Source organism: Athene noctua, chromosome 5, assembly GCF_965140245.1.
Source record: "Athene noctua chromosome 5, bAthNoc1.hap1.1, whole genome shotgun sequence".
Lineage (NCBI taxonomy): Eukaryota > Metazoa > Chordata > Aves > Strigiformes > Strigidae > Athene > Athene noctua.
Genome location: NC_134041.1, coordinates 51,566,406 through 51,588,252, shown reverse-complemented (window position 1 = coordinate 51,588,252; position 21,847 = coordinate 51,566,406). Strand labels below are relative to the sequence as shown.

Sequence of the window (21,847 nt, the reverse complement as noted above, 5' to 3'; positions counted from 1 at the left end):
CGGCTCTCTGGCAGGGCTGGGCACAGAGGATGGCACCCCTGGCTTCCAAGCACTCCCCAGGGAGACTTTTTAAGACCATCCAATAAATATTTTTTTTTTTAAGGCAGCCTGGCTCTTTTCCCTGCTGGGGACACAGACTCCTGGGGGCAGGGGTGGAGTGGGCCTCCGCCCCCAGTTCCCCATAACGGCCTGTAACCAGCAGCACCTTTAGCTGCTCAGCCTCTGGAAGGGCACTGGGATCCCAGCCTGAGCTGCATGCAGACCCTCCACAGCACTACCAAAACAGATCTATTTATTCCTCTGGTGCATGGGTTGCCACACACCGTAGGCACGTGCGCAGGCCCGTCCTCTCCACTCCTGGGACGAGTTTGTCCGCCACTGTCCCTGCATGCAGCAGAGGCTGGGAAAGCCACGAGCGGCACAGCTCCTTCCCCCCAATGGGTGCTGGGAAGAGGGAGGGCGGTGCAGGGAAGGTGCTGCAGCGAGGGGTGCTGTCTGCTGGCCCCCACACTCCAGCCCTGGCACTCAGGGTAGTCCGGGGCTCCAAGGGTCCGTGTCAGCGGTTGGATGGTTCGGCGGGTTAGCAGGGGCCCGGTCAGATTGTCAGTCAGCACAGGAGGGGACATGGGGCATTCACCTGCCTGGGCTCCCCAGCAAGAACCTGTGGGGACAAAAGTGGTGCCATCAGCCACATCCCCAACGCACCAGCACCCCGGCAGCTGCAGCCCCACGCACTCACCATTCCCCCCGTGCTGCCACTGCCTCCTTCCGCACCAGCCTCTTCTTGTCATCCAAAGGCTTGGCCAGCGCCCGGATAACTCGGGCCTTGTATGGGAGCAGCTGTAGGACAGGACAGGCTCTTAGTGAGAGAGCTGGGTGCTGGCTGCCCCCCAGGAGGAGGTTTAGGATGCCCCTGCCCCTCTACATGCAGGAGCAGGCAGCAGGCTGCTGCAGGAGCGCTTACCACTGTTGTGGGCAGGCTGGTAAGCGCGTGGGCACAGCGCAGGGCAGCGATGCGGACAGCCTGGAACAGAAATGGGTGAGGGCAGCTGCAGGGGTGGAGGAGAGGGGTGTGGGGAGGAGGCAGGAGGGGGCACACGCACCATGGCGGGGCTGGAGGTGAGGCTGAGGAACTTGGTGACCAGCGTGTCGACGTGCAGGCTCATGATCTGGGGAGCTTCCAGCAGCAGCGGCTGGAGGCAGCTCAGGGTGGAGAGCTGCACCACGCGGTCCGAGCAGGACAAGGCCTCAAGCAGGAGGGAAAGCAGCTGCGGGTGGGGAGGACATAGATATGAGTAACTTGCAGCCACACACTCTGCATTGCCCCAGTCCCTGCCACCACCAAGGCTGGCTCACCGTGGGCAGCTCCGTCACCAGCACAGGCTTGGGGAGGTGGTTGAGCACATGGGACAGGCCCTTCAGGTAATTGGCCTTCACATCTGCGGAGAGCGGAGAAGGTTACAGGCAGCCCAGGGCAGGGAGCGGGGACGTGGGTGCAGGTCCCCGGGGTAAGGGGTCACAGGGCAGCAAGGCTGGGCTGGGGGTGGCCACTCACCGGGGCCAGCCCTGTGGAAGCCCTGCACCAGCTTGGGGACATTGTCGGTGAAGAAGCGCTGGCGGAACATGATGCGCACGTCGGCGTGGCAGCCCTTGTGCAGCACGTCTGGCGACTCGGCCATGAGCAGGGAGAAGCCGTCGGCCGCGGTGGGGCCCAGCTCCGCGTCACCCAGCAGGCCCAGCAGCTGCAGGGGACAGAGCCCTGAGACGGGGTGCTCTGCCGCTGGGGGCTCCCAGCCGGCTGCAGGGCGAGCGGGCAGGTCTCTCCGACACCACCCACCCCACCACTGCCTACCTTGTCTGTCAGGCGGGAGCTCAGGGGGTGGTAGCGCAGCACCAGGGCTTTGGTCACCTGTGCAGGCAGAGCAGAGTCAGTGCCAGGCTGGCCCCCCTGCCCCGGCTCTCCCGCCCCGGCTCTCCCGCCCCGGCTCTCCCGCCCCGTCCTGCATCCAAGGCCAGGCCTTACCCAGAGCAGCAGGGTGAGCGCCTGCATTCGGCGGGGCCCCTCTGCCAGGCCGGGCTCCATCCTGTTCACTGCAAGCTGCAGGATCTCATCCAGCTGCTGCCCTGGGGACACAGTAGGGACAGGCTGAGCCCCTCCCCTGCCAGCAGTGGGCAGGGACCTGCGGTGTCCTGCCCAGCTCCCTTACCCGCCGGGTGCTTGTTCACCAGACCCGCAAAGCACTTGGCAGCTGTGGTGGCTGTGAAGGGGCAGTTGCAGGAGCAGCTCAGCGCCAGCAGCTCCTGGAGCAGCCGTTCCTGCTGAGGAATTGCCACCTGCAAGAGACAGGGAGCATGTTACAGCCCAGGGCTGCAGCTGCTCCCTTCCTCCACCCGTGGTGCTTGCTGTGGACATATGCAGGAGGGTGCTCAGTCAGGGCCCCCCTTCACCCTGCTGCCCGCCAACTTACATCGCGGGGCAAGGAGCAGACAAAGGCCATGAGGAGGGCAACGAGACGTCTCTGTGCCTCCAAGCACTCCCCATCCTGCAGAGGAAGAACAGTACCCGTGTCATCCCGGTCCTTGCTGCCAGCCTGTGCCAGCATCCTCACTCTTGGCCCCCAAGCACCCAACACACCTCAAAGGGCTTGAAAGAGCAGGGAAAACTGTTCTGGGGTAGGAAGGAGACCTCTCCATCCAGGAAGAGGGGCACCACGTGAGACACGCTCTGGGCAGCCAGCCTAGGAGAAAGGAGACATCGCAATGTGCTGCTCTGGGAGGGTCACCAGAGAGCTCCTAGGTACCTCCCAGGAGGCACAGGGTCCCCCTGAACAGAGAGCAGTGGGGGGGACGCAGCCTTCCCCCTCCCCACGACAGAGTGCCCAGCGTCCCACCCCAGCATCACTCACTCAGGGCTCAGGTGAGTAGTGGCAGCGCTGATGATGGGGACCATGGCAGCCAGCACCTCCTCCTCCAGCAGTGCCTTGCCCAGCAGCGGATGGGCACTCTCTGCAGGCAGCGGAGGGGGTTGGAAAGGGACGTGCTGGAGCCCCCTGACCCACACTAGCCCCGGGGCAGGGCTGCTCTGCCTCTGGCCGGGTGCAGGCAGCGGGACCCGCAGTGCCCGCGGTTGCCAGAGGGCGGCAGCAGCAGCGCTAGCTGCAGGGTCAGAGCCCCCAGAGAGCCCGGGGAGCTGCCCCGCTCTCCCCTCTCCCGCTCCAGCCCCGCACCTACCTTGCATGGCAGCCTGCACGGCCATGGCCAGCAGGCAGGGCACCACTGTCTGGTGGTAGTACCAGCAGCCCTCCGCGTCCTGCTGGCACTGCAGGGCCACGCGGTGCAGGCTCTGGCACACAGAGACCATGTCTTGGGTGTTCCCGGCCTCGCTCCCTGCGGGGCACAGTCACCATCACATCAAACAGCCGCAGCACGCACCCCCCTGATCTGCACCGGCATCCCGGGGCAATGCAGCGCTCCCTACTCCCCCTCCACCGGCAGGATTCACAGCACAGCCCTGGGCTCCTCACAACACTGCCATCCTCCCTCTCTCCCAGACACCACGGGTAATGGTAACAAAGGCAGCTCCTGCACAGACACTGCCTGCTGCAGGCTGTGTTACCTTTCTGCACCTTCCGAAGATGCTGCAGCAGGACAGGGACAGTCTCCCTCACGATGCTGGTGTGAATGGACACGGCTGCCAGGGCCTGCAGGCACCGCTGCCGCAGGGAGCAGTGGTCACGGGAGCTCTCCTCTTCTGGCTCTGAAGAGGAAACACACCTCAGAGGGGTGCTGGGGTGACCCCAGGCCCCCTCACCCAAGGGCATTCGGGGCCCAGACCCTGCCAGAGCGGACAGGGCAAAGCAGCACGGCAGAACTAGCCCGTGCCAGGCCAAAGGCACTCTGCCTGCTCTGTGGCTGGGCAGCTCCTCCCCACAAGGGCATGTCCTTCCCTGTGCCAGCACCACAGTGCCTGCACTGGGAATCCCCAAAGAAAAACCACCAACCTACGCCACATAGCACAGCCCCACTGCCTGGCGGGAGCTGAACAGGGATGGGACAGGCTTCACCCCAAAACCAAACATCCCTCCCTTCTCAGTGCCGCCAGCCCTACCCGATTGCAGCTCCTCTTCAAGCCTGGGTACCATGCATCCAGAGAAAACCTTTGGGTAGATGGGGGCCAGAGATCCGGCTGCCTCCATCGCTGCTTCACTGCCAGGGGGAAAGAGTGGGAAGTGTGATGTGAGCACTGCAAACCTGGAGCTGCTTGTACACCAGCTGCACAGATCTGGGCCAAAAGGTACCTCCAGAAACCAATTCCTCAGTAATCTGCCTTTTTCACTCTACAGGCAGGCAGAGCAGAGCCCCCAACTTTTGATGGCCCGACTTTCTGATTTCCAGCCTGTAAACGCTTGGTTTATCCCTTTGCTCTTACAACCACATGGTCTTTTAGTTCAGACAGTTCCTGTGCCTTCCCCCAAACTAGTCGCTCTCTGCAGCAAAGCCAGGCTTTGTTCCTCTCCCCAGAGCGTAGGTGACTGCAGTGGCACCAGCCCGCCCCTCACCTGCTCTGGGAATCCTCCTCATGCAGAGTAAGACGAATGAGGTGATCCACAACCAGCTCCAGGTCAGAGGGAGACAAGAAGCCTGGAACAAGAACCAAAGAGAAATTCTGCCCTCAGCCAAAGATGCCGGTGCTCTGGACAGCATCCTTCGCCCTCATCCAGGCTAGCAGCAACACAGCAGCATGCAAAACGACAGAGATACAAGGTACCCAGCACAAACAGGCAAGAGAGAGACCAAGTGACCCTGGAGCTCATGGCCTGGGTTGAAAATGCTGCCGCTGCTCCTGTGCACCTACAGGCAGCAGGCAAGGATGTCCCAGCAGCCACAGTGCATCATGTCTCCCAGAACAGGGTGACACCCCTCCCAACTGCCTCCCCAAGGGAAACAACTCACCAACCTTGCAGGGAGCCCAGGACAGTCAACGCCCTGATCCCAACCAGCTGCAGCTGCACACTGGGATCCGTCAGCGCCGAGAACACCACAGAGCAAACCTGGGCTTGCAGCGACAGCAGACTGCTCTCATCTGGGGAGACAGGCACGAAGTCACTGCCTGCGCCTGGCTGTCACCACACAGCCACCACTGCGGCACCTGACAGACCCTTTCTGGGGCCCTGCCTCTTGACACCCAACCACGCAGTGTCCCTGGGACATAGCAGGGAGCTGCATGTGCAGCTGCCCAGGTCAGAGAGCTTTCCTTCTCTGTCAGCATATGGGAAGGTGAGGTCAGAGCCAACAGCCCCCTTGGGATATGAGTGCCTCCAGAGGAACCAGCCAGCCTCACCTTCTTCCACATATCCCCACTTCTGCTGCAACTCCAGGAAGCCCAGCAGCATTTCCAGGATTGTCCTCCTCTGGCTGCTCTGCAGGGACACAAAGGCGTAACCCAGATCACCGTCACTGCTGGGACACAGCTATGCCTCAGCCCAGCGCTCCGAGGCCAGAGGGTGCCCACTGGGTCCCCACCCACAGCCAGGGAAGGGTGGAAGGACACCCATTTTGACACCCTGCTCCCACCAAGCCCTGCAGAGCCAGTGGGTGCACTGTGCCCTGCTGACTGTGACCCTCACCTGTGGGTGCTTGGTGTACTGCTCCAGCAGCAGGGGCAGGACACTGCAGGTGACGCAGTGGTAGGAGCGGAGGGAGGCACCCGCTGCTGCCTGCAGGAGTTTGGCACTTGGCCACACCAGCTTCATGTCAGGCTCGCACAGATGGTGCCTGCAATCTGAGATAGGCTGGGTGTCAGCTGCACCGGCAGAGCTCCCCTGCCTCACGTGCAGGGACACAGCTGATATCTGGGCTGGGACATGATTCCAGGGCACAGCTCTGAGCTACAGCACAGCTGAACAGAGCTGCTTCCCCCAGCTCCCAGTGCAGAGCACAACCCTGGACACCCCAATTCCAGCAGAGAGGGAAGCAACTCAATCCAATAGGCATTTCCTACTGTGCCCCCTTCTCCCTTCCTGCAGTCAATTACCTTGGAGAAGCCAACAGTGGCTGTGAGGGCTACAAAGAGAAGAAAGAAGCTTCAAAGAGAACAGGAGGGCAGACCTCTAGCTAGGAGCAGCTTGCAGGCCTGGCTGCTCAGGGCAGGGTAGGTCTCTCTGCTAGCTACCTTGCAGGATGCCGCTGAGGAAAGAATCCAACAGATCCTCAGTGTCAGAGCTGAGCACAGAGCGGGAGAGGCAGGCAGAGAGGGCGTGCAGTGCGGCCAGGCACTCCACCTCAACCTTCTCGCTCGCTGTCTGGAACACCTGCAGGAGAGGCCGTAGGATGAGCTAAGCTCTGTGCTGACCCCAACCGCACGCTTCACGCTTGCAACATGGGCTGAAGGGCTCACGCTCCCGCCTCACTTCCCATGTGTTTGAACACACAGTGTGGCACATCCAAGCCACAGGGACATGCTGATAGGACTGTCCTGTCCCCCCACATTCCAGCTGAGGATGTCCAAGGCCACAGGTGGGGGCTGCTGTGAGATATGGGGCCCACCTGGTCTGGCTGTGAACTCCTGCTCAGCAGGAGCCCAGCTGTGGTGGAGCATTTGTTAGCGGCCCTGCAGTACTCACCTCCCTGCGCAGGGATGACCAGAGGCTGGGGAGGAATTCCTGCAGCTCCTTCTGCCCATAGATGGCACAGCAGGCAGTCTGCAAGAGGGAGACATGAGACAGCATCAGAGAGAAGCCAGTACTGAGAGGACACACAGCAGGGACACTGCTCATCCTAGCAGGTTCATGCTGAACTGCACAAACCACTTAAGGGAGAGAAAATGAGGAAAGTGATGTGGGCCAAACTAGGACCCTGAATATTGTGGCTCTGCAAGGGAGAGTCTCTGGCTGGCAGGGAGAAGGTCTCAGAGGTGGCTGGCCGCTGGTGCCGAAGGCCAGCTGTAGGCTGAAGGGAGTAGGGGATCTCTCCTTACCAGAGTCTGCAAGGAGTCGAGCTTGGCACTTTGCAGGTCTGAATCCATCTTCTCAATGAGCAGAGGGAGCAGGAACTGCAGAGAGAGGCACTCAGGCTCAGCTCACCCTTTGTACCACCATGTCCGTGGCCCTGCAGGGCTGCAAGCTCAGCCTCTGCCAGCAGAGCAGAGGTGGAGGGATACCTGCAACAGGCAGCCCTTTCCCAGGGTGTCATCACCCTCCCCATATCCAGCCCCAGCAGGAAACAGGGCTGCCCTAGTTCAGGCTTCTGGTCTCAGTTGTTCCCTTCCCACGGAGCCATAGTGGGAGCCGCAGCACTATGAAATGCAGCCTGTGCTCAGGGAACATTGGGGTGCTCAAGAACCCCCTAGGAGCTTCCTACCTCAGCAAACTGGGGCGTGGAGGACAGTACAGCCCGGAGGCTCAGGATCAGGTCTTCTCTCTGGATGCCGTGAGGGTCATTGGGGGGCTGGAAGGGAAGCAGAGAGAGCAGGTCACTGGTCGGGAACCCTCCCAACTCAGCCATCAGCTGAAGATTCACCACTTCATCTCCAGCAAGGCCGCAGCAATGCCAATCACTGCAGCCAGCTCGGCATCAGCCTATCAGCCTGGGTACCACAGCTCACAGCTAAACACTGTCCAGACAAGATTCTTGCCCACGTTCCCCTTCCATCCCCTAGAAGGGACACAACTCCCTGAGAAAACACTAGAAGGAACAGGCTGTGGCAGAGGGCAGACTCACTCACTGGAGTAAAATCAATGGGGAAGTAGCAGGATGTCACTTCAAACAGCTCCTCCACAAAGGGACCTGAAAGGAAAGACAGAGGACGTGAGCAGGGATGCTGGGCAAAAGAGGCACAGCAGCTATGTCTAGCACCTGTGACAGGCTGTCTCTGCAGCTCCTGAAGGATGTCAGGGACAACCTCCGCCCTGGTCAGACCCAAGGGCCATCGCTCCAACAGCTCAAAGCAGCATGTCCCCCAGTCAGCTCTGCAGGGCAGGCACAGGCTCACCCAGGGCGTAGTTCTTGGCAATGAGATCACGCACAATCTGGAAGGCCACCAGCAGGTTGCGGGGATCCTTCTCCCCATCCATCACCTGGATGAAGCCAAAGGTGAAGTCGGCACCCAGACCCTTCAGCTCTGCAGAAAGAAGAGGCGTGAGCAGATGCAGGACACCAGATCTCACCAACATGGCATGAAACCAGCCTGGTTTCCCCAGCCCTGCAGCCCTTCCAGCTCTCCCCAGGCAGAGCAACAGAGCCTTCAGAAAAGGCAAAAGCAAGCCATTCTCCCAGCCTGGGCAACCCCAGATCACTTCTGGTATCTGACCCCTCACCTTCCTCCCTGGTGCCCATGAAGTTGGTGATGATGCTGTAGACTGTGTGGCGGTCCAGCTGCAGCAGGGACTGGAGGGAGGAGCAGAGCAATCAAAACAAGCTTCCACACATGGCAGCACTGCTAGCCAGCACCCAAAGGCAGCACGTGCCCTTGAGAAGAGGGCAGGACTCCCAGCAGTTCAGCTGCTGCTTCCTGGCATGCAGATCCCATTTACCACATGCAAAGTGTGCACATGCCTACGCAATGGCACCTGAACACAACTGTGACCATCACCGCATGAATGCATCATCACAGTCACACCATGGCCACAGACACTGCCCAAGGCCCTACCAGCATAAACAATCTTAAACTGGAGGAGAACTTGGGTGCTGAGAGCACTTAAACATAGCCTGGAGAATAGAGCAAGGGAAATAACTGCTCCAGGGCTGAAAGAAGGGAGGACAAGGGCCAAACAGGATCCTCAGCTGCTGTCTGCATCTATCTCTGCAGTGAGGCACGCTGTCCCTAAGCTCTGCAGGAGCAGTACACTGTGCCAAAGGATGCACTACACTGCACTGCCACTGAGTGTGCTCAGTCCTCAGGGCAGGTAGGCCATCCCCAGACACCGAGGGAGTGGGGAGCAAGGACAGGGGGATGGGAAATCACACTGCTCACCTGCACATGTACCTCCTGGAAGATGGCTTTGAGCACAGACACCGCTAGCCCTGGGGACAGCACCTCACACATGCTCTGGGGACAGGAAAAGAGAAGCAAAAATAGAAAACCATGATGGCAGCCATATAACAGGGTTCCTGCTTCTGTGCAGGATCATCTCCTATGCCAGGAAGAGTTCACTACCCCCACAGACAGGACAGAATAAGATGCCTATCATTTGTGCTGCTCCCCAGAGCGGCTGAGGAATCCTTGCCCCCAGTACCAGCATGGGGCAGGAAACCAATGCAGACTCCTCTCCCCTGCCCCTCTGCAATGGGCACAGCAGGAGCACAGAGGAGACAGGGCAATGCTGCCGGGCAGGACCTGATAGCCCAGCCAGACCCTGCTCAACATGCTGCTCCGACCTGTACCCAGGTGTTGCACCTCCCAGCACTGTTGTGGAGTGCACTCCGGCACTGCAGGCTGGGGGGCACGAACTCACCAGTGCTCGGAGTCCCTGCAGCACCGAGGGGATCACAAGGTGATGATCTTGCAGCCGGTTCTCATAGAACAGGACCAGATGCAGCACTGTCAGAAACAGACACCAACATGCATTAGTCCCAGGAAACACAGCTGCTGGGTGCTGGCTTCAGCTCTGCCAAAAGCAGCTGCTGGATGACAAGCGAGCACATCTCATGATGGTGGACAGGATGAAGCATCACCGTTGGGTGCACCCGCCTGGCTCCAACACCTTCACCCTCCCCCCGTCAGCAACCCACATCTGACTGCAGCAGGGCAGCACCCACCTCTGGGCACTGCAGAGGTGCCAGAGCTACCCGAGAGGCATTTTCCCTGACCTGTCCAGACAGGTGGGTGCACCACACCAGCAGGGAAGCAGCAGACGCCTGCTCAGCGGATGCTGGAGGACGTTGTGGGGTGGGGCACAGGGCTGGAGCAGGAGCTCCGGCTTCCCTGCGCTTGGCTCCACAACACGTTCCTGGCTCCTGAGTCACTGCCACGGGCGCCTGCACACCCCAGCCCTGGGGAGTGGCAGCAGGAAGCAGACTGGAAGAGCCAGCTAGCAGCATCCTGTGCCCACAGCTGTTGCAGAAACTCACCCCCCCAGGAGGCAGCCTGACACAGCGCTTAAGAAATGAGCTGCGTGAGGAGGGACACGAAGGGAGACGGGGTGAGCTGGGGGTGTCACAGCAGCCACCCATGCCCTGCCAAGAAGCTGGCTCTGCCCACCCTCCTCTAGAGCTCCTGGTGACTTGGCTCTAACCCAGCTCATTCAGCTGCCCTGACTCTGCCAGGCATCCCCACTGAAACTCCCCACCTCCGGCTGCCCCTCTGGAGCACCCCAGTTCCCATCACAGCCATCACACCTGACTCCAGCTACACCAGTAGCTAGTCTGTGTATATTCTCTCTGCAGAGCTGCTCTCTGCCCTGCCTGGCACCAGTCTGAGACTTACAGAGAGCCAAACACCAAGGACTAAGCACCTTTTGCTTCCATCCTCCCCTTCCTCCATCTCACTTTCTAGCTGGGCCCCCCTGCCTTGTCAGGCTGCTGACACAGGTTCAGCTACCCATCAGCAAGGCCCCCAGTCCAAGCCAAAGTTTGGCAGCACTTACTGGCTTCCCCCACTGTCAGCCAGTTGCTATGGGGCATTTAACACAACCAAATCTCCTTGCCTCCACAAACAGGGGCATCTTCCTCTCCCCAGGCAGGTCCTCCACTCTACTCTCATCCTTAAGCTCATCTCCCCTCCTCCCCAGGCCCCAGAGTTCCCCCAGAGTTAACCTGGGCAGGTGGCAGGGCTGCCCTGTGACATGCTTTGTGAAGGATGGTTTTCCTGCACTGAATCACCACCCAAGGATTTTGACATGCAGATGTGTCCCCAAGGCGTCCCACGTGGCGCTGAGCACACCTGGGTGTGCAACACCCACACACTGCCGGGGGCATCAGCTGCAGCCCAGAGCTTTGGCGTGTTCAGGGAGTGACCCAAATAGTGTGGGGAGGTTGGCAAAAAGGCTGCAGTGTGAGGCCCCATGCCCTCCTTGGACTCTGAGTCTTGAGAAACGTGTAAGAAAGTTGTCATGGTGCTAAATCAATCCTTTTGCCAACTGCAGAAGAGACCCTTGAGTGGCACAGGCTTGGACTCCAACCTGCCAGTGGCCATTCAAGGGCCCAGAGCAGCCCTTACCTTCCTTCTCCTGGAGTAAGGAGTAACACTGGAGCAGGACCTGTGACAGCAGCTGAATGCCTCGCCCTCGCGTCCGAGGATCTGTGTTCTCCAGGCAAGACCTAGGGCAAGTGGGGAGAAAGCCCAAGAGACCTGTTGTGTGCAGGGATACCCAAGCATGAGGCACATCCTGAGCAGACACCTGATAAATATGAAGAGGTGCAGCTCTCTGGGCAGGGGGGTGGTGGCCCAGTCCTGCCTGACTTGCTGGCAGGGTGGGAGCAGACTCCTTTTCCCCTGTCTGTGCTGCATGCACGCATCCAGCCCCAGAGCCACGCAGCAATAAATCCAAGTTCTCAAGTCAGACCAAAGAAATTGCTCTTGCACTACACTCTGCACCTCAAACTCAGACTCCCAAGATCACTAGGTCTGAAAAAGGACAAAGCCTCTTACAACAAGAAAACCTGGCCCCCAGCTTGGGAGAAATGAGCCTCCCTGAGTCCTAGGTCATGACAGCTCAGAGACAGAAGCGAAAGCTGAGTGCCAGCCAACTCGTAACATAGCAATGTGCCACTGTGTGCTCAGGCAGCTGCTGCTGGGGACAGTCCCAACTGGTAAGTGTCCTGAGCCCTCACTGCCTGCCACAACACCTCTCCTCAGTCCTGGGAGAGCATCATCAAGAGCTGCTCTGGCCTTGCTCCTTCCCAAACAGCTCCCATGTCTGGGAGGGCAAAGCACTGCTCAGGCCCTGTGCTGTGAGCAGACAACATCCTTGCAGGCCTGCGTGCTGCAGTGTGTCTTCCAGCTCTGAAACTATCTTGTCCTGGATGAGCACGCCTTTTCTTCTCACCACCCCTCCTTGTGGGAATCTCCCCTGCAAGGCCCTTACATGTATAACATATATAAGGCTTTTCTTACCCCAGGGCTTCCACAAGCTGCAGCACAGTCCAGCTTCCATCTTTCACCCCTGGAGAAAGGAGGTAAAGAGAGTGAACCAAAAAGACTCCCAGACCATCAGTCAGGCACTGCCAGACACCCTTCCCAGCACAGCAGTGGGAAAGGCTGCCTGCATGCCAGCACCTCACTAAGCACTGAGGGAGCCATGTGCACTCTGCTGGTGGAGCTGCCTCCAGCCCTGCTGGCAAACACATCTTGGACTGAGAGGTGCCTCGACTGGACCAGAGCTGAGAGCAGGCAGCAAGGGGTGAACGTGCCTGCAGTCTGCCTCTGCCCTCTCACCGCAGCCTGGCTGCATCCATCACCAATGGGTGGCTTCCAAGAGAAGAAGCCTCGCTGTGCTCCGCTTTGCTGAGATGCCAAAAAACACTTCTCTAATGTGAGCAAGCCAGGAGGAGATAGAGGGTAGCTCCCCAGGTGCTTCCCAAGGGAGAATTGGCCAAGCAAAGACCCAAGACACTAGTGATCATCCAGCTTCCCACCCTGGCTCTGCCACCTCCATGCTGTGCTGAGCAAAACCTGCACAAACTCCTCCCAAGATGGAGGGCAAGGAGACAGGCAGCTTTGTGATCTGAGGAAGACTAAGCATTGGGACTCCCAGAGTCTATCTCCAGCTCTGACTCAGACAGCCAGCCAGGTTGCCTCACTCATCTCCTGCCTCAATATTCTTGCAACTCAACTGGGGTAAGAGTCACTCCTCAGGAGGCTGTGGTAAGGACCTGCTGCATCCTACACCAGCCTTGGCAGAAGGGCAGGATCTCCACTTCTGCCACCCACCACCAACACGACAACTTCCCAGTGGGAAAGCTCTGTGCATGCCCTGTGGTCAGACATGGTGTGGAAGGCAAGGGACTGCCTCACCTTCAGACCCCTAACCTGCAGTTCAGGTGGTGCTGGGAAACAAGCAGCACCCCTCACTCTCTACCTGGACAAAACAGGTTTCCTCCACCAAAAAAGCACCTTCCAGTCACCAAGACTCACTGTCTTTGCCCAGGAGCACTTCTGGGCACTCTGGAGGGCCCTGTTCTTCCCTCTATTCTGCTGAAGTCTTGCCTACACGACTGACAGGACACCCACACCCTCAGAAGCCTGAAGGTTTCATTTGGGGCTTTCCCAGGCCTTGTCTCAGCTAGCATCTCCTGCTGTTGCAAGCATTTACTGGCTCTTCCTAAGCAGTTAATTCCAGTATTAAGTCACGCTATTCATCAGAGAACGGTCTCTGGGGATAGGAGAAGGGATGACAGTGCTTTCTGACAGCAGGCAGCCTCGACTCCAGAGACAGAGCTTACAATTTCGTTTGGCAGAGCAGGGAGAAGGAGCCTGAACTGAGGGACAGAACGTATAAGGGGAGTTGTGAGGAAGAAGACGAGCCCAGCAGGTTGCAGAGCTGACAGGCACAGACTGAACTTGAACAACAGCTGTAAGGTGCTGGCAAAATTTCTTGCAGAAGAACAACAGTGCAAAGCAAGCGAGTGCTGTGCACGAGCACAAAGCAGAGCGGGCCGTCAGGAGAGCTCATACAGCCCCTTCACACCCAGCATCCCAACATCCCGCTCTGCAAGCTCATGAAAAGCCCTCGTGCCTCTGAATCACCACAGAGAAGGTTCGAGAGAAACGTTTCTGTGACCAAGCATTCTGCCTCTGCATTTTCAGAGACTGAAAGCAGCATCTACACTAAGCTGCTGGTTTCCTAATCAACAGGAAAGAGCTGAAGTGTAATGATCAAATGACAATTGACTATTGATGGTCCCTGCAGTTAACAGCCCCTTTACTTGGCTATGTCGAGAAAACTCCCTCTGTTCTCAGGGACCAGGGTGTACGACCAGCTTCGCCTCGTGTGGTGTGACCACACCAGCCCTGACAGCGCAACCTGCGAGCGCTGCCTCCTGCTTGCAGGCAGGGCCACGGCTTAAATGCAAGCACAGCTATAATTGAACCTGCCTCATCAACACGGCAAGCACAGTGGTGAGACTGTGAAACTTCTGCCTCCACATCTGGCAGCAGCAAGTTCTCAAGGTTAATTACACACCTTCAGCCCCAGCACTCCCTTTACCAGGAGGGGCTGCCTTCCTATTCTGGTGTTCCTGTAGGCCGAGAGGCTAAACAGAATCAAGCCATTTACCCTTTGTTTTTTATTACTCGGAATCAATCCGCTCCTTTTCCTGACACATCTTCTCCCCTTTCATGCAGTGTCCTTCAAGACATTAATCACTTCTGCAGGCTTTCCATTCTTGTCTCCCCAACACCCTCAAAATATGAGCACAGCACTCACGGGGAGCACATGATGGATTTCAGTAACAGCAGTATCCTTCTCTCCCCATCTTTTAATTAAAAAGAGTTCAGCCTCCTTCTGCCACCCACTGACCCGTGCAGCCCAAGATGCCTGTGACAGCACTGAGGCCTTTCTTCCACTTGCCAAGTTACACTCAATTTAGTAGTCAGCAACACATGGGAGAAGCTCAGCGTGTTTCTTCCAACAATTGCACAATGGCCACAACGTTAGAAAAAACCTCCCCTTTCACTCAAGGATACGTGATGCAATTTAATACTTTCTGATGTGTGATTCTATACGAGGTCAGAGGGGCCAAAGGACACTTGCCAGCTCCCTCGCTTGTCAAGGTAGGTTTGTCTCAAGCGCCATACGGCTAACGAGAGCCGGGGGGGGGGGGGGGGGGGCAGGGGCAGCTCTTCACTTTGTACATTTTCAAAGAGACAAAGCTTTCTCCAGGCACTTCTGTAACATGACCACAGATGACGACAGCAGTTGGAAGGTTATCTTTCCCCTCCTCCCCCATCTATTTCAAATATGCCAGAGGCTTTGTGCAAGTCTTTCACAACATCTTGAATGTCACATAGTTTAGTGAATTCCTCCAAATTTCCTTGGCATTTTCTTCACTCTGTGTTACATGGACCACAGGGTTACCCTCCCATTTTGCAAGCTCATCTCATCACCAAGATACCACGGATCGGTTCACAATCCATCAGTCTTGAGAAAGGTCTATAAGCTACCCCTGTGTAATGTAACCTACATAGTCCTCCTCTGCTCTCTCAACTCCTTTCCAAAACACGCAAAAGTCACTGTCTAGAAACACAACCATGCTGCCTTATCCTTAGAAAGCTGCATTCCTGAAGCTGCAAATTCCCTAATGTAACAAAGTCACCAAATTGCTGCTCCAAGCAGAAAGGCAAATTATCCAAGGAAACCAAATGACTCAAGCCCTGCCAGGAAAGGAGGAGAAACCACAGTGAGGACAGTCAGAGACTGGGCCCTAGAAGCAGGGGCCAGTGAAGCCAGTGCATCAGTCATCTCCCACAGCATCTCAGCAAGGCCAGGAGCTCCCCTCCCACTGGTGCCTTCTCTGCCACCCAGCCACGGCCACCATACCCAGTACCACCCACAGATGCTCCCAGTGCACCCCACACCTCCAGTGCCAGGGCCCGCAGACTCATATTCCCATCAGCTCACAGATCCCCCACCCCAAAGACCCATTCACCATTCCCTGGCACCAACAGTAGACTTCAATCCCACCCCATGACATCTAAACATCTAAACATCTAAAACACTGGCTCACCCCACAGACCCCACAACTCTGCCTTCACTCCAGCTCCCAACATCTACCCACACCCACTTCTGCCTCACCCTCTCTTCTGCCCCACACCTACCCTACAGCCCCTAGTCCTCATTCCCCCTTTCAATGCCCAGGTCCCAGCTGGGGCCCCTGCCCACTCCCCCACCCCCTGCTCCACAGTCATGCTCCGCACCGCAGCCTCATGCCCCAGCCCCACAACCCACGGCCACACTCCGTCCCTCGCCCTCACACTCTGCCCTACCCTGCCCCACAGCCAGGCCTGTGCCCTGCCCCATTCTGCATCCTAAGCCCAGCCCCACACCCTGCCCCACAGCCCCACGCTCACCCTCAGAACCCGCCCCCCCGCCCCCCAGGCGTGCCCGCGCCCGCCCCAGGCCCGGCCCAGCCTCGCCGCCCTGTCCACGCCCTGCCCCACCCCGCAGCCGCGCCCGCCCGGTACCTGCCGCCACCTCCGCAGCGCGGCCCTCCTGCTGCCCGCCCACGAAGTCCCGGACGGAGGCGGTGAGCGCCACAACTCCCGCCTCGGCCTCGGCCTCGGCCTCGGCCCCAGCCCCGACCCCGGCCGCCGCCATGACACCCCGCGCCCAGGGCAGCGGCCGCCGGCCCTCCCGCCCTGCGCATGCGCCGGGCCCTCGCGCCACGGGCGGTGACGGCGCACGCGCGCGCGGCGGGAGCGCCCCCTCCTCACCGGCCCCCCAGCCAACCCCCGCCCGCGGGGAGGGGGCGCGGCGGGGCCGCAGGGGGCGGGGCCGCGGTACGGCGGGGCGGAGGGGACAAAGTGCTGCGGTAGCGGGCGCGCCCACGTGGGCGGTGCCGGTGCCGGTGCGGGCGGACACATGCGCACCTGGGGGGGCGGGGCGGAGCGCGGGGTGTCTCCGGCGGCGGGGCGGCCCCGGCGCTCAGAGCCGGGCGGTGCGGCTGCACGGCGCCGGGCCCCGCGGTCGGGCGCAGCGCTGAGTCGGCCCGGCCCCATGCCGAGCGCCGCCGCCGTTGAGCCCCGCCATGGGCGGCTGCGTGGGGCGGCAGCGCCGGGAGCGGCCCGCTGCTGGGAATCCCCGCAAACGAGCAGGTGAGGCGGGGCTGGGCCCGCTTGGGCCGTCCCGCCCGGGCATCCCCGGGATCGCGGGCGGTGGGAGGGGGGGCCCCGTGTACCTCTGGGGGTGGCGGGCGCGGGGGGAGTGTGGGCACCGGAGCGGCGCAGTCCGTGGGCGCGGGGGTGTGGGGCTGTCCCGTGCGCGCCCCCGGGGGTCCCCGGGCTCCGAGGCTTCCGGTCCGGTGCGTGGTCCCGGGAACGGACAGGCACCGCGGCTCCTATCCCGGCGCCCTGGCGGGGTTTGCAGGGTCAGGGCTGGGGTGCGCGGCGCGACCTGCCCGGCCCTGCCGGTCCCTGGCTCCTCCCGGGGGGGGGTGCCCCGGCGCGGGGGGGTGCAGGGTGTCGGGTGCCCCCTTTTTGGGTTTGGCAGTGTCACCGACGCTCCGCGTCCTGCAGCCCGCTGGGTGCCTGCTCGGGGTCAGTGTTGCCCGTACACCGGGCTGCTGATGGGGCACAACCCCGTCCTCGCTCCCTCGGGCTTCGGGAGGTGCCGGGGACCCGGCCGCGGGGCGGGAAGCGAGCGGCTGCGCCGGCCCGGAGAGCAGAGGTGTCGGGAGGTGGCTGGTGCAGCTCCGCGGCTCCCCGGAGTTACCGGCAGCCGGATCCCTGGGTGCTATGAGCTACCTCCCCGGGATACTGTCCTGGAGGCCACGGAGATGGGCACGGCTACCTGCCGGCGGGGGGTGCGTGGGCCGGCGGGGTGAATCACGCCTGCCTTCCCTTCGCCCGCCTCCACGGCCGGTGCAATTGCAGCCGGTAATTACCATGTTTATGGCAAAGCGGTGGTAGGCGGCGGGAGAGGAGGAGCAGGAAGCGTGTGCTCGGGGACGGGGCGCCCCGGCCCTCGCCTGCAGCTGGGATGCGGGTGGGAGGGAGGGAGGGAGGTTTTCCCGTGGGATGGTGCCCGCCATTCCAGCAACATGTGCGGGGTGCCGTGGCTGCCGTGTCCAGCTGTGCCCACTGCCCACCCTGGGAATGCCCCGCTGGCTTGAGTTAGGGTGATGGTTCCCCATGGAGCCGGCAGCCCTGGGGATTGCAGGTGATTTCTTGCAGGTGAGTCCCTGTGTCCTGTGCTGTGTGTTCACTCAGCTCGGTGGGAGTGTGGGGCCATTGCCTTGTAACTTGGAGCTGCTGTGGCTGGGGGGTCAGATCCCATGTCTGGATCTATGTGCTCCTTCCTGTGCCAGGCAACAGCTGGCTGCAGTGCTTGTGTCTCCATCACTGCTATTCACTCCCTGCCAGGCTCTCCTGGGATGGGTCACTGTCCCCTCCTGGTGTTCCTGTGTCCCTGGCAGTTGCTGCTGTTTTCTTGTAGCGTGTTCCTTTCTGGGGCAGCAGGGCCATCAATCGTGCTGGGGTGCCCAGGCTGGCTCCTGCTCTCGTTTGCATGGTGCCACCAGCCCCTGGGAGCCACTCCTCAGGTGGTGGAGGATGAAGCAAGGCTGTAGCTGCACTCACCTGCCGTGTAGGGACACTGCTCTGGGCCAGCAGCACTCAAAGGGAGGATTGCTCTGCTTGCCTCTGCTGTCCTGGGAACCCTACTAAGCAGTGCACCTGGCCAGTGGCTCCTGCCATGGCTGACAGTTGCTGAGACCCCTGCAGAGGGGTCCTGCCAGGGCTCCTTGGAGCGGGTGATAGTGCTGTCCCCAGGGTAGCCAGCTAGCCACAGCAGGAAGAGCAGGGGATGCCAGTACCATGCAACATCCCAATCCTGCCTGGCCCAGGAGGGGACCAGCTGGCACTGCTGGAAGCGGTGTTGCATGCCATCTGGCTGGCATCTCCTCCAGGGTCAAGCCAACCTCTAGGACCCACCAGTTGGGGTTGCCTGAGGCTCCAGCTAGGCAGGGAGTGAGCCCCAGGGTAGGGGAGCCTCTGGGGTACAGCCTCCTGCCTGGGAGTCCCTGCACCGCAGCACGGTGGAGGGGGCTGACCCTCAGGCAGGGTGCTGCAGGCACAGGGCAGGAGGTAGGCAGGCTGCCGACCAGATCCTGTTGGCTCGAGTCCGGGCACAGCAAGTGACCGGACCTGTCTGGTGGTGCTGCCATGGAGAGTTGCACAAGGGGCCAGGAATAGAGCGGCAGGAGGTGATTAGAGGCTGCGGGGCCCAGCTGGGTGGCAGCAATAAATAGATGAGGCTTAAGCCCCTGCCTACCTGGACAAGGCTGCCGGGCACACCTGCCTGCACAGGGTGGCCGTGGCCTGTCCCTGCTGTGGCCAGGCCCCGTGGCTCTGATTCTGCTGCATCCCCTGGGCCAGCCTCTTCCCTTTGCTGCAAGCAGAGCTGGGGGCATGGTGCTGGCCAGGAGTCCCGCCATGCATGACGAGCACAGCTGCAAGGGCATGTACCCAAGCCTGGTGGCTGCAGGAGCATGGAGTCATGATCCCAGCCGTGTCCTTCAGGCTGGCAGTGACTGCTACTCCACTGCCCTCCTGGGGCAGGTGCTGTCTCCGACCTTACTCTGTCCTGCAGTGCTGCAGATCCCTCCTGCCCAGCTCCGTGACTGCTGAATCGGCAGTGCTGGCTGCAGCCGGCTGACCTCACTCCTCCTAGGGAATCAGGCAGGATGTTGCCTGTAAGGGGTGCTCAATGTCCAGCCCTGGGGTAACTGAGCTCCTGTGCCCCATGGGGACCTCTGGGGTGGGTGCCACGTATTGCATCCAGCTCTGGGCTGGGTGCTTGCTTGGAAAGTGGGTTTTGTGCTGGTTCCAGTGGTCTTGGAAGGGGTGGGATAGGACTGGTACAAAAAAAAAGTTCATGTAGTGCCTTCTATCACTTACCCAGGAAGTAGCTCAGCCCACAGCTGGCAGTGGTGGCTGTCCCCAGCAGTGGGGGTGTGTGGCATCACCTTGCCTGGCAGGTCACTGCGGGCACAGGCATCCTTCCTGCCCGGCTGGGGCTCCACATCCCCCATGTTGCATCCCCACAGGAAGGGTGCCGGCTGGCTGCCCTAGGGAGAGGGGTGGCAGGAAGGAGCTGTTGTCACTCATTGTCCCCAGCTCAGCTGTGAGTGACAACAGCTCCTTCCTGCCCCATGCTTCCTGCCCAGCCGTGGGGCTGACAGGATGGGGCTGTTCCCACGGGGCTGTAGCCTGCTGTAGGGAGGGCAGGGCAGTGTGGGACTGGCATGGGGGTGGCCCAGACCTCTGGGCACTGTTGGCTGCTGGGGGTCCCTGGGGACATGGTTAAGAGCTGTTTCATGGCGATCCAGCTCAGTTTGGCCTATTTCTGGGGCTGCTGCAAACTGGCAGCCTCCCACCCCAGCGATGCCCACCTCCTGATGCCCTGGAGGCTGTGTGCCTGCTGTCTTGCCCACAGCTGGTCCCTGCCATCCCGAGGTGGGCAGAGAGGACTAAGTCCTGCCCCACTTCCCCCGCCAGGGCAGCAGCTCAGTCTCTGTAATCCCCTTCCCGCTCCAACTCTCCAGCTTATTTCCTGGCTAATTCCCCAAGCTATAAATACTGCTCTGCCTCAGAGGGCCCTGAGGCCTAGTGGCCACCCCACAGGGCAGGGGCTGGTCCCCCTAGCATGGGTGCAAGAGCCCTCATCCCTCCTGGGGACAAAGGATGTTACTTGAGAGTGCAGCTGCTATGGGGCCAGTGGGACCTTGGGTGGGGCTAACTTTAGCCAAATTCCACCTGGCTGCACTGGGGGCTGTCCTGTGCTGGGTAGGGGAGTCACTTGGACACTGCTGTGCACAGTGTGAGGGGTCCCGGGAACCTGTGGAGATGGAGGTGGGGAACTCAGGGCCCAAGGGGGACCCCTGTCCCTTGGCTGAGCTTCACCCTCCCCTCCCCAGGCCGCAATGAGCCCCTGAAGAAGGAGCGTCCCAAGTGGAAGAGTGACTACCCCATGACGGATGGGCAACTGCGTAGCAAACGTGATGAGTTTTGGGACACAGCACCTGCCTTTGAGGGTCGCAAGGAGATCTGGGACGCCCTGAAGGCAGCTGCCTATGCTGTGGAGGCCAATGACCACAGCCTGGCCCAGGCCATCCTAGATGGAGCCAGCATCACCCTGCCCCATGGTGAGAGACGGCACAGGGGGTGAGGTGGGGTCAGTGCTGAGTGTCCCATATCTGGGCACATGGGGGTCCCAGGTTGGAGAGGAGAGGGGTCCCCAGCTGCATCCACGCAGCTCAGCCCAGGCGAGGCAGGCTCTGACCCACTGCCTGGGGTGGCCCTGTCCCCATTTGGGTGGTCCACGGGGATGCCCATCCACAGCATCTCACCCTGCCATCCTCAGGGTCCCTGACGGAGTGCTACGATGAACTGGGCAACCGGTACCAGCTGCCTGTCTACTGCCTGGCACCTCCTGTCAACCTCATCCTGGAGAGGAGTGAGGAGGAAGCAGCAGAGCCGGCCGAGCCCCTGCCCAATGCCCGTCGGGAGTTTGCCCTCAAAGTGCGACTCTCCACCGGTAAGGACCTGCGGCTCAACGCCAGCATGGGTGACACCATCGGGCAGCTGAAGAAGCAGCTGCAGGTGCAGGAGGGCATCGACCTGGCTTGGCAGCGCTGGTTTTTCTCAGGCAAGCTGCTCACCGACCGCACACGGCTGCAGGAGACCAAGATCCAGAAGGATTTTGTCGTGCAAGTAATTGTCAATCAGCCTCTGCCACCCAGGAACTGAGCCCCCCCGCACTGGTTGCGGGAAGGGGGCAGGGGGCTGGGGGGCAGTGGCACCTCTGGGGATGCACCAAGCCCTGCCAGAGTGGGGGCAGCTCCTCCCCCTCAGGGTGCCCCCCACCTGGGTGATTTCCACCCCCACCCCGCCCAGGAAGGGCTGCATGGGGGTGTGCCACTACAGTGGCCCCTCTCAGCTGGGACACGGACACACACTGCGTTTGCTGCAGGAGGTTTGAGACCAAATGTCTCGAGGGGGTCAGCACGGCCGGGGCCCCGCTGCCAGGCTGTGCCGGCAGGGAGAGGCTGTGACCTGCTGGGCTCTGGCTCCCTTTGGCCAGGAGGCCCCAGGGTGCTGGGCTGGGTGGAGATGTCTCCCCTCTGTACATAGTCTATATTTATCAATAAAGCCTTTTCATCCTTTCTCTGTCCCTGGAGCGGGGGGGGGGGG

The 21,847-nt window shown here is 60.6% G+C and overlaps 2 protein-coding genes across 4 annotated transcripts; one reads left to right on the top strand and one right to left on the bottom strand.

Annotated features, from left to right (window-relative positions):
- Positions 1–400: 400 nt before the first annotated feature.
- Positions 401–16,273, bottom strand: MMS19 (MMS19 homolog, cytosolic iron-sulfur assembly component). 3 transcript variants are annotated; one of them, XM_074907555.1, is made up of 31 exons: positions 16,121–16,273; positions 12,053–12,101; positions 11,156–11,256; positions 9,453–9,538; positions 8,972–9,046; positions 8,316–8,385; positions 7,991–8,119; positions 7,724–7,785; positions 7,360–7,446; positions 6,977–7,051; positions 6,624–6,701; positions 6,173–6,311; positions 5,628–5,782; positions 5,342–5,420; positions 4,958–5,083; positions 4,560–4,641; positions 4,109–4,206; positions 3,609–3,757; positions 3,232–3,379; positions 2,907–3,006; positions 2,636–2,738; positions 2,469–2,543; positions 2,208–2,334; positions 2,024–2,124; positions 1,853–1,909; positions 1,556–1,742; positions 1,357–1,439; positions 1,104–1,268; positions 965–1,024; positions 740–840; positions 401–661 (listed from the first exon to the last, which is right to left on the bottom strand). In XM_074907555.1, exons 1-31 carry the CDS (start codon positions 16,251–16,253, stop codon positions 634–636), a joined length of 3,108 nt encoding a protein of 1,035 aa, XP_074763656.1. In that variant the 5' UTR covers positions 16,254–16,273; the 3' UTR covers positions 401–633. The 3 variants fall into 3 exon arrangements, with proteins under 3 accessions (XP_074763656.1, XP_074763658.1, XP_074763659.1); XM_074907557.1 differs by lacking the exon at positions 16,121–16,273 and having other exon boundaries at positions 3,232–3,387; positions 3,617–3,757; XM_074907558.1 differs by lacking the exons at positions 965–1,024; positions 1,104–1,268 and having other exon boundaries at positions 3,232–3,387; positions 3,617–3,757.
- A 280-nt stretch (positions 16,274–16,553) lies between these two features.
- On the top strand, positions 16,554–21,809 carry UBTD1 (ubiquitin domain containing 1). The gene is made up of 3 exons (XM_074908419.1): positions 16,554–16,750; positions 20,572–20,799; positions 21,018–21,809. The coding sequence occupies exons 1-3, from the start codon at positions 16,684–16,686 to the stop codon at positions 21,401–21,403; spliced, it is 681 nt and encodes a 226-aa protein (XP_074764520.1). The 5' UTR covers positions 16,554–16,683; the 3' UTR covers positions 21,404–21,809.
- Positions 21,810–21,847: the final 38 nt, after the last annotated feature.

Coding starts and splice junctions, on each gene's coding strand:
- MMS19 (XM_074907555.1), bottom strand. CDS start 16,253: ATGGCGGCGGCCGGGGTCGGGGCTGGGGCCGAGGCCGAGGCCGAGGCC. Junction 4,207..4,559: donor GAGGAGGATTCCCAGAGCAG/GTGAGGGGCGGG, acceptor TCCCCCTGGCAG/TGAAGCAGCGATGGAGGCAG. Junction 2,739..2,906: donor ACTACTCACCTGAGCCCTGA/GTGAGTGATGCT, acceptor CCTTTCTCCTAG/GCTGGCTGCCCAGAGCGTGT.
- UBTD1 (XM_074908419.1), top strand. CDS start 16,684: ATGGGCGGCTGCGTGGGGCGGCAGCGCCGGGAGCGGCCCGCTGCTGGG. Junction 16,751..20,571: donor GAATCCCCGCAAACGAGCAG/GTGAGGCGGGGC, acceptor TCCCCTCCCCAG/GCCGCAATGAGCCCCTGAAG. Junction 20,800..21,017: donor CAGCATCACCCTGCCCCATG/GTGAGAGACGGC, acceptor TGCCATCCTCAG/GGTCCCTGACGGAGTGCTAC.